Here is a 14,219-nt window from a genome sequence, read left to right on the forward strand (position 1 = left end):
AATCAAAGCAGGAATTCAGAAATGTGCACAGAAGTAAATAAAATGTAATACACTTAAAATAATAATAAAAAATAACACAAAAAAACCATCAACCTAAACCCAAACTGTAATATATTCATCGATAATTCCAAACCCAAAAAAAGCAATATGGCAGGGAGATGACAGAAGTAGCTGATAATTTTCTACAGCTTTACTTACACCTATTTCTCACTATTTGTCATTTACACACATGCTATAACTGCAAAAAAAAAAAAAAAAAAAAAACCCAAAAAACAAGTATTTGTATTTAGAAGTATGAAGTAAAAGTGTTAAATATCATTTCTGTGTTGGATAAGGCTTAATGTTTAACTGATAAGCATTACATTAAAATAAATGCTCCCATCCAAATGAACCAAGAGTATACACATCAACTTAAAACATTAAATTATGATATTTAAAACATGCAACAAAATCAAAATGCTTTTGGAAACCGTAAGCTCAGACTCTTACAATTAAAACCATAAATCTCAGGTTTGAATGGGGAAATGCATTACATGCCTTTACGCTCTGCTACAAGTGATCAAAAACATACTGCATTTTTTTTTTTAAAAAAAAGAAAGAAATCAAAGCATGATTTAGACCCTTGTGATTAACACCTTATTATTAGCAGTTTTACCTAATATCTTAGTTAATAAGCAGTTTTAATTAATATCTATAATATTCAAATGCTCTGTGTATAAAATTCATTAAAAGTCAAAAGTACACATCAACATAAAATTAAAAGAGAGCAAAACAAATATTATTGTGACAGTATCTAAAGACCTCCTGTCTCTATCAGTGTTTCCTCAGGGATGTTCTGTGGGTCATCAGGCCTCAGCTGTTTCTGTGGAGCAAATCACATCAGCTTCTGGATGGATCAGTTGTATTGTAAATAAACACATTGTTCACAGTAATAAGCAAAATAGTTCATGATCAAAGCCCTTTAAACAATTTGTGAGATTTTAAGATTTACACAGTATGGTTTGTTTTTTTTTCATCTTGACCGCCATTAAGTTCATCATAATGTTTCTTCACCACCTGAAGATGATCTGAAACATCTAAAAACAAAGTATTTGTATTCATTAAATATTTATTGTTAGTGTTTGTATTGAGAGGATTCCTAATACTTTATATATTCTGTTTACCTGGCAATGAGCAGGTCTCAGTCTTGAGTGAGAAGTCAATGGATTCCTTCATGGTGTTCTCCAGTGTCCTCAGAACAGTTTCCTAATTTATTATCAAACCCTTTGTTAGTTTTTACAGCGGTAACTATTGAATCCAAGAATAACTGGACAAGAGATAAATTATTGACATGATATGTGTTTCAAAGCTACTTCGACATTTTTGCGCATCTCACCAAAATCAAGAAAATACATTCATATAATTTGTTGATTTTAAATTGTAACAAACCTTCAAATCGCTCAACTGCTCCAACATGGCATTTTTTGCCTCTTCAAACATGTACTTCCTTGAGTGCACATGCCTTTCAATAGTGTGTCTCATCTTCTTCAGGGTGCCTCGTCCTTCAAATGCTGCTGCTTCTACAAGGAGACAAAAAATATTTATGCACAGTTGAATGGAAATACAGTGGTCCCTCGCTATAACGCGGTTCACTTTTCGCAGCCTCGTTGTTTTGTGTATTTTTTTTTGTGCAATTTTGCATGTTGTATTTTTTTTTTTACAGCACATTGTGTTCTGCGTCCTGATTGATTGACAGTGGTCTACAGCGAATCTCATGCTGTGTCTTCTGTACAGTACAGAATGCGCTCAGCTTGTCAAATGTACATAAATCTTTGATCGCTAACAGTGTAACTTTGAAGTGCTGCACTTAACGTAAGTTTTCTCTCCAATAAACATAAAAAAAAAATATGATGAAGCATATCTTGCCTTTGGACAGACATGGCCACTCTGTGTGAGGATCTTAATGTATTCTACGCTAGATTTGACACAACGAACACCACAAGACCGAACAGTGTACACACCGTGGATGACGTCAGTGTGCACACTGTCTGAGGAGGATGCGCAGACGTGATTCAGGAAGCTGAATGCACGCAAAGCTACTGATCTGGACGGGATCCCCGGCCATGACCTCAAGTCATGTGTGGCTCAGCTGGCTGAAGTGTTTACACACATCTTCAACCTTTCCCTCTCTGTGCCTGTAGTCCCAGCCTGCTTCAAAACGGCCACCATTGTCCCTGTACCCAAATCCAAATCACCTGTGCCCACCTCCTGACCCCCCGCCTCCTGCCCGGCTCATCGACAGACACCCAGCCTTCACTGTCCAGCATATCCTGGATGTGCGGCGGCGAGGTAGAGGGCAGCAGAGCTGGGCAGATCGTTGATATTTGACCCTGTGATGATTTCTGACTTTTTAAGGTCAGAGGTGTGACCGGCCGCAAGGAGGCATCCAGTGTTTTTCAACAGAGCCGGCTGTTCCACCTCTGGGAGGAGCCACCGTGTTCCTGCTCATTGCTCTCACCTGTGGGTAATTAAGCCATCAACATATAAGGCCGGCGCTCTCAGCTTCTCTTCGCCAGATTCTCACCTAACCACAGTTAGTGCAGACCACCCCTGTATTTTGTACACGTCATAGCAAACTACCTTGACGTCATAGCAAACCATACCTGAACTTATTTCAGTGGCTCTGACCCTTCCCTGGGACCCAGCCATCCAGTCTGACTCTCCCTTTGGCCCAAACAACAGTTGACACTTCACTGATTGTTTATGTAGCTCAAGTCGCAGAAGCGCTCCTTCATTTTGCTTTTGTTCTTAGCACAAGTTAAAATACACAGCTCAGTTTTGTAGCCTTGTTTCCTTACACTTATTGTGTAAAAAACAGCAAAAAACATTTGGGAACCACTACCTTAATTCATTTCTTTCTTACCTCTATAGCATTTTTTCATATTATCCTTGATTGTCTCTGTCAGACTGTTGTAGATCAGTTTCTTTTGTGTGAGGATGGTTTTGTTGAGCTTTGCCTTTATTTTCTTTTCCTGAGAAACATGAAATATGGATTAACATTATTTAAAACAACATCAAGGTAAAATACGTACTAGTTCAGGGTTTAAATGACTTTCTAATAATAGATAAGCTATCAGGGTCATTAATAGGGAAGTTCTTTTACCTCTGTCTGGAGAAATATCAATTGCAGTTCAACATCTTTGTACTTTTCAATCAATGAATCAGTGCTGAGTGAAAACGCATCGATGGCGCCATTAAAATGTCCACATTTTACGTCATTTCTGAATGTGGTAAAGATATAGTTTATAATGGCAGTATTAGCAAGTTTATAATATAATACAATTTTATAATATAGTGCAATTTGGATACATGTATTATACATATTGGTGCTGTTCAGAATTAGATTATTCTCACGGGAAGGTCTTTCTGAATTTTTCATCAATGCTTTCAGTCAAGTAAGATGCTAAAGTCACGTTGAGGTTTTTTGGTTTTCCTTTTTTTGGTTTCTGGATCCCATCATTCCTAACTGCAGACTTTAGTGTCCTGTGAAAAGCTCCGTCACTCATTTTCTGAAACAAAGGAGTAGTTTTGAATTTTTTGTTTAAACATGGTAACAAAGTAACCTGTTTTTGATCTAATTGTAATTAAAAACATACACTGGGGTGTAAGAAGGACTTCAGTTTTTTTTCACATAAATTTTGGGATTTTTCAACTCCCTCACTTAGGCGTTGTTCAAAAGCTTTTATAATTTTTTCAATTGCTTTTTTGACTTGATTAAGTTGGATGAACAACTTCCCCTCAAGGAGATCATACAGATCGTTTTTTTGTTCAACCTGAAAAAAAGAAAGATCATTATTTAGGGCAGTAAAACATAACATATTGGTTCTTTACTCATTTTTGAGGGGATCTTGACAAACTCAGGTTTTTAACATGAAGCTCATGCATAAGTTCAGTCAGATAAGTCTGTCATCATTCGACTGCCTCTGTCTATTCTTCAGCTCACTTCCATTTCCCCACACTATCGACCTCATTACTCTAGTCAATGATTTTTTTTTTCTGCAAGCAAGTTTTTGCTTGCAGCAAAACAGCTTCTGTTCTCTGTGCTTTTATCTGCTCTTCTGTCATTCTGCCTTTCAGATTCTCAATCATGCAACTCGCCTCCTCCCCATCATGCATTTTTATGAACTTTAAAAAGATTATGAATGAGGCTTTATTGCCTGCTCTTACCACTTCTCTTATTGTGGCTCCTTGAATCAAAGACAGAATTCCATAAGCTCCAGACACATAGTTTAAGGTCTCTGAATGAGTGTCATTTAGATTTTTCAAAATTTCCTTAAGTTTTGGTATTTCTGTTAAAAAATTGAAAAGGACATGAATCTGAGCAATACATTTTCTGTTACACAAAAACATACCTTATGTCGCTGTATGTTCATTCATAAAGTGACTTCACCTACCATTGTGATCTGGATTTGCATTCTCCCCTTTAAGGAACTCTGTGGAGCTCACTGTGAAGACTTTGAAACTATCCTCACTGAAGTGATTCTGAGAACATTTTTGATGGTTAGTTTTTCTTTTTGGGGCAGAAGATAGAAGATATTTGTTTTAGATTTTGCTGTCAGATTATAAATTTACCTTAATTAATTTCCGCCTTTTGAATTCATTCATCACTGCACTCTTGATTTTCTTTCTTTTATAAAGGAAAGAAAAATTGGATGTAAAATTAATTTACTGTTAGTATTGTAATGGAAAATTTTGATTATTCTCATTTAAGCTGTAAGCATTTGAGTGCATACTCAGTTGTGTTTTTAAATATATTTTGTAAAGAATATTATACATTGCATATTGTGATATTAGGACCAATATCTCATAGAATGTAATAATAATATATTAGACATTCCTTATAATGTCTAATAATGTTTTATTAGATGAAAATAAGCAATATTAGCATACCTGTAAAATCGCAAATGATAGTTCTAAAATTAATTTGTCATTTGTATCAAAGTGTGGCCTACTACAATGGGAAACCTTAGCTTCTGTTGTAATGGACATCCTCAGTCTTAAATTAACATGAGTGAAGTGTATGATCACCATGTGCATCTGTGCCAATCTTTCTTTGTAATTTGCATTTTTGGCGTATTTGACTTACAGATCATCTGGGTTTTCATGATCTGACTTGGTGCAGATAAAATGAATTTGCTGACACTCGCCACCATTTCCCAGCAGGCTACTGGCATTTTCCAGGATCTCCCAGGCTTCTTTTTCTGATGCTGCTTGATTCATTTCAGTCACAATCCAGACAGCTGAACAACTGGCAACAAACTGGAAATGAAATAAAAGTATGTAAATTATAAATAACTAATGCTTTGATGAAAGATGACATGACTTCTGTGAATTACCCCTGTCCACATTCTATCTCTGCTTCTGTTAGAGTCACCATTTGCAGGAAGGTCCACAAGTGTGACATGATCAAGAAAATCATTGTCTGGCACTTTGACAGTCACACACTTCACAAGCGGCCAGTACCACCTCTTTACTTCTTCTGTCTCATTTGACTCACTTCTTGTGTATTTCACAAATTTTTCAGACAACCCTTCAGCCTGCAAAATAGTAACAGGATGAATTACATTAAAATAAAGACATTTTAATGTATGTGCTCATAACAAAGGTTTTATAAATTGCATGAAAAAGACGTTTCTTTTTTTTAATAAAAAAACAAAGCTTTTTTAGATTTTACTGTGGATCACACTAAGTGGACTGGTTATTATATGGTGCTCTCTTCTACTACATGGGTGATCGTGGCTCAAGAATTGGGAGTTCATCTTGTAATCGGAAGGTTGCCGGTTCGAGCCCTGGACAGTCTCGGTCGTTGTGTCCTTGGGCAAGACACTTCACTTACTGCCTACTGGTGATGGCTAGAGGGGCCAATGGTGCACTATGGCAGCCTCGCTTCTGTCAGTCTGCCCCAGGGAAGCTGTGGCTACAACTGTAGCTTGCCTCCACCAGTGTGTGAATGTGAGAGTGAATGAATAGTGGAATTGTAAAGCGCTTTGAGGGCCTCAAAAAGCGCTATATAAATGCAATCCATTATTATTAGTATGTAAACATTTAAAGCACTTTTTACAACTTGCCTCATTACCCCAAACACTTTTTTCTAGGTATGCTTTTTCTAGCTAACATTTACAAATATTCACACTCTGATGGATGCATTGAAGATCAACTGGGGGTTGGTAGATATTTGGCATGCAGACTCAGGGGAGCCATGGATTGAAGCTCTGATTAATAGGCGACCTGCTCAACCTCCTGAGCTACACCCACTGAGGCAACAGTAATTGCATTAGCATGTGAATTAGTAGCATAGGCTAATGAATCTTTACGGTTTTATGATAAGCTGAGCCAGTCAGCAGACTTCAAGTCTAAAATACTGTGCTATGTTTTTTTTTTTTTTTTTTACTTCTGTATACAAATGTGAAACTCTTGAACACCTCCACAAAGAAAACTTCAAGCTCAACAGTAACAGGATAATCAGACAGCAACAGGATAGCGAACCATAAAATTTTAACCACCACAATTGTTACTTGTTTTTTTTCCCCCTGTTTGTTGGGTGCCAAACATTTTGAATGGAATTTCTCAGGTGGCACATCAACACATTGCCGACATATATCTGCTCAGCAATACACTGGGGCAACATCTGCTTCACCAGTGCTTTTTTTCTGTCTGCACTTTCCAAGGTAGGGAGGCATTAAATAGCATTGACATCATCTTTATACTGAAAAGGTGCAGCATCACCGTAGCTTAACACTTCTTTAGTGACGTCCTACTGCTCTCTATGTGATGTTCATAAGCCACACATTGATCTTGTATCTCACCAAAACTGTGGTCTAATATATGCTTTAAACTGCAAGTATTCCTATGTTCTACAGGAGAAGAACTTAATTTTATTTTGGTCTGTATTACTGCACACTTACTGAGTCACTTTTCAAAATTTTTGTCTTGGATGTTCGAAACTCTGGAATATCTATGAAATATTTGTTGTCCATGAGGTTGTGAGGGGATCTTTCTTTCCACTCTTCTCCATACAGCGCTGATAACTTTTCATCAGCATCAAAAAAGTCATCATTACCACCACCACCATCATCATCATCATCATCATCATCATCATCATTATCGTCGTTGTCTTCAAGAACCTCTTTTAGTGACTTCAACTCACTTTTCCAATCCTTAAAAAAATAAAATGAAATTGCATCTTGAGTTTTGCAGCTACATTGTAGCACATTACTTTACTTCAAGAATCACTGTGTTCATATTTCATTCTACCTCTTTTGTAATGAACTCGATGTGTGCCTCATACTTTGATCCACTGGTAGCCTCCACCTTTATCATTACTGAGGTACATGCACTGACACTTCCAGAAGGCAACAGGCCCTTCTTATTTATGATGGCATTGATTAAAGAGCTCTTTCCAGCCCCAGTTTTACCAAAGACACCAACCAGGTGCCTCTTTTCTGTCTCCAGATCCTTGGTTTTATCCCTGTTGAAAAAGTTTAAATATGGATTAACTGATCCAGTCTCAGAAACAAACTGAAAATGTGGCAAAATCAGAAAGATTTGTTTTTGAAAATTTGTTTTTAAAAATCATTAGAATATTTATTGTTGTCTTTTGTTTTATTTTAAAGTCTCTGAAGACTACATACATGCAAAACATGAAATATTAATCAGTATTCAAAAGCTACTGATCACCTCTAAAAACTGAGATTATGGTTTCTGGTACAATTCACCTTAATACTGGAATGAACTGCATCACAGCTGCATGTTGAGCTCTGATTTTAAATCTTTAGTATCTCTATTATACCAAATTACAGCAAAATGTTCCTCCATTTCTTTGTTTCTTTTTGGTACAACTTACTTTCTAGCATTTTTGCCCCCTTCCTAATCTTTCTGAGACATGTTGACATCAAATACAATATGACCTTATTTTTTTCTTAAAATGGTGCATTTTCTCATCTTAAGAATTTGATATGTTTTTGTCATCTATTGTCAATACACTTTCAGAGTAAAAGATTTCATGAATGTTTTTATTTTCATTTGACAGATGTCCCAACTTTCTTGGAATTGGTTGGAACAACATCCAACAAAAATAGGAAATCTTTTTTACTCACTTTAGGAAAGCACTGAGCTTGTCACGGCCATGTAGTCCTTCACTGACATGTTTCATTATGTCTTTGACATCAGACAGTATTTCTGTTTCTGTCAGAGTGAAAGTGAAGAACTAATAAGTAGGAACCAGGAACCAGTGTAATGCAAAATGTGGCCCACTGATATCCAAAGCAGGAAAACGTGTGAGGATTTTCACATGTTTATACTGTATGGCTATTTTTTTTTAAAATGCCCATTAGTATTTTTCATTATATATTTATGTATGTACCTGACTGTGATCCTGCTGCACAGTTGTATTGTTGTTTAGGAGCTGGTTGCCATTGGCTGAACTCACCCTGAAGATGATCTGACTTTCTCTTTCTTTTTTGGATTTCTTTTTTTTTTTTAAAGAAAGAGAAAAAAAAGAACAGTTTCTCTCAAGATTGAAACTTCTGATAACACAGGTCAACAAAATTTCTTTTTGTAGTCATCAGAAACCACAATACACTTTTCTAAACCAGCTTTTCATGCTGATTTCAGATCTGCTTTCATTTTTTTCCCAGTCACATCGACTTTTTAAATTATGACTAATTCAAAGTTTACTAAAACTAATAATTTAAACTAATTATAGTTTGCAATGGACTTGCATGCAGTTTTTATTAAACCGCACGGACAGATCAAGTAACTGTTTCAATATTTTCATTGTGAAGTCAGATAGATGCACACTGTCGCATAGATATAATGATCAGGGTCAGTCAGCTACCACTGTTTCTTCAAAAAGAGATTTTCTTGTGTATACTGTGTCTGGATTGTCAGGCAATGGATCATCATGAGGAACAGGCCTTACTGCAGAATCCAGGCTGGGATATACAATTTTGTGCTTATTTTCAGCTGAGAATCTTGTATTGACGCGGCAAAAACAGCAATCATTGATGATCTTGCGGTTCCTGCCACATTATCGGGACTTCAAATGGTATTGCTACCCTTTGTAGATTTAGCCAGTCATGCAGTCCATTGGAACACTTAGTCCTGCTCGGCCAGTGGAGAGCCAAAGTACAATTTATATATCTTCTTAAGGTCTGTGGTAATGGGGCGACATTATGCTTTCAAACTTATCTCTGATGATTTTGACCTGTGTAATTAAGTTTAAAAGCTGCAAAAATACTACTGTGAGAATAAACATATTAGATGCAATAAAATGAGAACGACAGACATTTTTCTTACCCTTTTCACTTTTGGATGGCGAATCCTGAGGATGAATAGAAATATTTGACTTTCATGTTTGAAATTAAACTACTATAGTTGTACATATATGCATAATTGAATTTATACAGGAAATTATAGCACCTGTATAGGGACACATTGCTCTTTAACAAACTTAAAAAAACAACAACAACAAAAACAACTTTCACATGCACTTTTTACAGTGTGCAAACCATGTAAAAATAAGTATACAGACTTACATTCTCCAATAGTACAACGATTAAAACATGAAAACCTTTCATATCCTTTCCTCTCAATAAACATGATCCCATGAGTCAATGTTTCTGCCTCATTCAGAACCAGTGACACAGACCTAGAGACCAGTTGGTAACCACCAGCTCCTAGAGTAAAATGTGTGCTCAAACATGAGGCAACTACATCAGTTTAGTGTTCAGTGGAGGTTGTAAGGATTTTAGGTTGCCGGCTGGTCTCTAGGGTTGTGTGACTGGAGCTTTACTTTGACTTAGGTCACCTTAGTGTATATGTATGACAAATGAAGGCATGCTGGTTCATTATCTGAAATTCAATAATCCTTAGCCGATCCAAATCAGCTGTTTCTTTAGACTCTTGTTTGCAGAGCAGGTAAGGTTAAGTGCAAATCAATGTAAAATGAATACTTTAAAAATGTAAGTTACAATACGGATATTGAAGAGGAGTGTCATGAAACATGAAACTTACTTCAACAGAAATATTAACTGCTTGCTTTTGTGGTTGAGTTGTATTTTGCTCTTCCTAACATAATGAAAACATTGCAAATCCATCAGCAAAAAATAAAAGAATTTTTGTGAATAATATTGCTATCACAGATACATTGAAAGTTAAAGTAGTTTGCACATAATAATTCTACAACAAATTTATCTGTAAGCATTAACAAGAGTGAGATTTTTCCAGACAAAAGGAAAGAAATGTTGAAGGATTTAATTACCTTTAACAGCTTTAGTTTATTGTTGAATTTCACTCTAGGTCCAGCTTTTGTGATCAATTGATTAATTTCCTGATCATCAAGATGATATAGACTTTCCTCATCAATTTCTTGAGCTGTAATAAAATTAAATAGCAGAAAAATTTATTATTTATAAAATTACTTGAGAAGTACTTTTTTTTTTTTTCAGGAGATTCCAGTCTTAGGACATTTTCTTTTGCTTACACATTTTGTGTAGTAAATATGCAAACCGCAAGTGATTTTCTACTCCCCAAGCATAGACAACATTCAAAACTGATCATGCTATAGTATGAACACCATTTAAATGTGTATTAATAGGCCTTATTTTTCAGAGTTAAGAGAACGTATAAGTATCAATAACTGTAGCCATCACTAATTCACAGTAATATTTACCTTCAAATGCCTCAATCCATTCACTTAGTTTCCATTCAGTCAGTTTGTTTCGCACAAAATCATCCATGACCAAGAATAGAAACTGTAAGATAAATTGTAATTTCTGATCCTGTTAAGGTGAACGAGCGGACTCAAGCGCAGATCTCTGAACGGTTTCAATTAAAGAGAGTTTATTTACAGTGACACCAGGCGCTTTAAACAACCGTGCAGGGCAACTGGTGCTCCCGGGAATCCAGGGAAAAGTGAACACGTCCAAAACTCCTCTTCTCACTCGCCAGTCACTCACACGTCCTCTTTGTATGATACACGACGTCCACATACGAATATCCTAACTCACGACAAAGTCAAGGTAAAACAGGCAGGGGACCAGGAGGGTCTGTACAGGGGGAGAGAACACAAATTTGAGATCCACGGAAACACGACTACGGAAAGCGCGATAAACCAGAGACAGCCTGTCAGTTTTTGGCACAACACCTGTACTACACTGACTTAAATGGTAAAACGATATGTGACAAGTAGCACAGAGCCGCCGCCCTGCCCAGCCGGTGAGTGCGTAGGCAAAGCGCGTGAACCACTGACTGTAGAAAATGTGGGCGACCTGACAGCTTCCCATAAGGCTGGCTATATTATAGATCATGTGAGATTATAATATTATTTTATGCCATGTTAGACCCTTAATTAAAGATTGTGAATTATTATGTAGTTTTAGTTCATTCTCCTGAATTAGAAGGTGATAACTATTGCATCTGTTAAACTGATTTGCATTACATTAGACTGCTGATTTATTGTGAATGGATGATATTGTTTTCTGATGCATTATACTGCTGAGTTATAAGAAATACTGTTCGCAGAAAGTCATCGCCTTATTTGTCTGATTAGAAGAGAACAGAACATGCTGGAGTTTTCTGCCCCATCTCAGCAGGAGCAGATAACCAGGGAGCCAAGGTCGTAGCTTAGGCGCTGTGTGAGAGAAGGAATGTGAATGTTTAGGCTTTTATGATTAGGGGGGGGGGGGGGGGGGCACTAGAGGCTATAAGAGTTTGATCAATGCTCCACCATTTTGAGATCTGATGCTGTCTGCGTACGGTGTCCATCTCCCACGCGTGTGATCATTAAAATCATCGTTTGACTCAACCCGGCCGGACCAGTGTTGTTATTGTGGTTTTTTCCTCTTGTATCCATCCCCAATATTTGAATCCATAACAATCATAAACCCCCTCAGATTTTTTTTCTTGAGTTGCATTCTGCTATTTTAAGTAATTCTTATCACATTAATTTGGGTTTAAGGGGTCGTTTTTCTCATAACTTTATTTTAATAATTAACTAGATCAAAGGTGTCGAACTCCAGACATCCAGGGCAGGTGTCCTGCAGGTTTTAGATGTTTTCTTGATTATGTAAACCGTGAGAAGCTTACATATCTTGTGCAGAGCGGGCGTATTCAGTATGAACTGGTTTTAAAACTGTCAAAACGAGTTGAGCATTAAATTACACTAATGGATGGACTGATGGATTATTGCAGTTTTTCTAAGTCTAACCTGCTTCTTAAGATAATACATGATTTAATTTGCTACTTAGCAATTGTATTACATTAAATATGCATAAAAAGCAGTGCTAGCTAGCAGTTCTTTATTTTATTTAAGTAAAAAGTCCTAGTTGATTATCTTGATCTATCCAGTTTTGTCAATGAAAAAAGAGTAATTTACCTAAGAAGCTTATAAATGATCTATGAAAACATGGCTTGCTCACAGTTAATGACATAGTTAGATATTGTTGTCTATTCAAGACTTTAATAGAGCTCCGTAATTTAGGTTTTTAATGTTGAAATACTTTGTCCAGCTGTCGTGGTCTGTTCATTGTTTGTACATTTAAAAAAAAAAATCAAATTGTGTATACGGCTGTTCAACCAGAATAGACCTTTGTTAGTAAGCACCAGAAATTCTGTTGGTTTAGAAATATTATGTTTTAGATTAACTGGTGACGGTCAAGAGCTACTGCCGACAAACCGGGAAGTAATTAAATATTTCGTTTTTTTAAATTATTTCATTTCCTCGTTTGTTTTATAACCACAACAAAGTCTGCTGCTGCTATGCTTTTGGGAAAAAAGAGAATGTGAGTACGGACTCGCGATTTGTACAATTGGAATGCCAGCGTACTTGATGATGTCACAGGTCTGGAGTTTTTACTGCCGTCCCCTCTTAATTTAACTGTGAGTAATATGTTATGAAGCTTAACTTTAATCACAGCCAAACCGGTTTACTCAGGAAAAAATAAAACACTCAAATAAACCAAACATTAACATTTAGAAGTGATCTAAGTGACTTATATATCATGTTTAACCTCAGTAGTGAAATCTCTATTAATAAAAATAGTGTACGTGTACATACCTTAATAAAAACAAGCAGGTGAGATGTTAGAACGCTTTTATTTTTATTTTAGTGGACACTCAATACAATAGACAGCTACTGGGGTTTGGGGTTTGTTTAACCTGAGTAGCGAAAATACCGCAGGGGGGTTGAAAACGATGTGTCGGGAGTCCGCTGTTCTCGCCGGTGTTCCAGATCAACTGGCGTTTAGATCAACTGGCGTTGGTCGAACAGATGTGTTGCAGTCTTGCGTTTCAGGAGCTGCTACCGACAAACCAGCAAAAAAAACGCCAAATGTGTCATCTGTGACACTTGTGAGGTTGTCTCAAACACACTCCGTCAGTCTTGATGCTGTTGAACAACAAAATGTATAAAAATGTGGCGAGTTTACCTGGTGATATCCTCATGCGCGACGCGATCGCGAAAACAGCAAACAAGTAACACCACGCCGATGTTGTTCACAGGACAGCAAGAGTAAACGATCGGGAGACTCTTGTCGTCGTAATCGTCCCCCTCGCACGGTTTATTTCTCCGAATTCAGCGTTTTTGCTTCACAACTACAGCGTGCAGTTTACTTTGTGCACTAACATGGAGTCGAGTCAACCAGCGCCACCTCTGGCCAAGTGCCACAGCCTACAGCCAGATCAACCTGTGACACACATCTGCAGCACGTTTGAATTCGTTTCATGCACATTTGTACCTTTCAATTGTGTCTGTTTGTGCGTCATGCAAATAAACCTTTGAAATGAATGAAATGATATCATGTATTTATTATCAGCCTACATTTGTACAAAATGCCAAATTATATACACAAAGTCATAGAAATCACCACTCCAATTGGTCATCATGATTTTGATATTCTCTTTTTCCATAACAATGAAATACGCCTTGGACAAATATGACACATCAATATTTCATTAGTGTTGTAACATCACATCCTGTAAGCATCGTCTGTCTGTGTCTTTTCCCTGAAAATGAATATTTCCAGCCAATATAGGCAATCCATCAACATGGCTGGAGTTATATACAGTCTGTATAAGTGTGGTTAATCTAATGAACATTTGTAAGGAGACGGCAGTTACTGTGAATTCACAGCAGTTACACAGTGATTAGTAATAAACAGAGCCAGTGAGAGTGAGTGGAT

At 36.8% G+C, this 14,219-nt stretch overlaps 1 protein-coding gene across 1 annotated transcript; it reads right to left on the reverse strand.

Annotated features, from left to right (window-relative positions):
• Positions 1-948: 948 nt before the first annotated feature.
• LOC308411156 (nuclear GTPase SLIP-GC-like) lies at positions 949-13,744 on the reverse strand. The gene is made up of 21 exons (XM_080904929.1): positions 13,215-13,744; positions 10,712-11,087; positions 10,301-10,413; positions 10,054-10,107; positions 9,337-9,361; positions 8,402-8,506; positions 8,136-8,223; positions 7,294-7,507; positions 6,945-7,196; positions 5,376-5,576; positions 5,126-5,298; positions 4,612-4,666; positions 4,434-4,521; positions 4,207-4,328; positions 3,636-3,812; positions 3,394-3,548; positions 3,143-3,260; positions 2,903-3,011; positions 1,429-1,559; positions 1,164-1,245; positions 949-1,076 (listed from the first exon to the last, which is right to left on the reverse strand). The coding sequence occupies exons 2-21, from the start codon at positions 10,776-10,778 to the stop codon at positions 988-990; spliced, it is 2,418 nt and encodes an 805-aa protein (XP_080761055.1). The 5' UTR covers positions 10,779-11,087; positions 13,215-13,744; the 3' UTR covers positions 949-987.
• Between the last annotated feature and the right edge of the window lie 475 nt (positions 13,745-14,219).

The sequence above is a fragment of the Rhamphochromis sp. 'chilingali' genome (genome assembly GCF_963969265.1).
Source record: "Rhamphochromis sp. 'chilingali' genome assembly, chromosome: 15".
Taxonomy (NCBI): Eukaryota; Metazoa; Chordata; class Actinopteri; order Cichliformes; family Cichlidae; genus Rhamphochromis; species Rhamphochromis sp. 'chilingali'.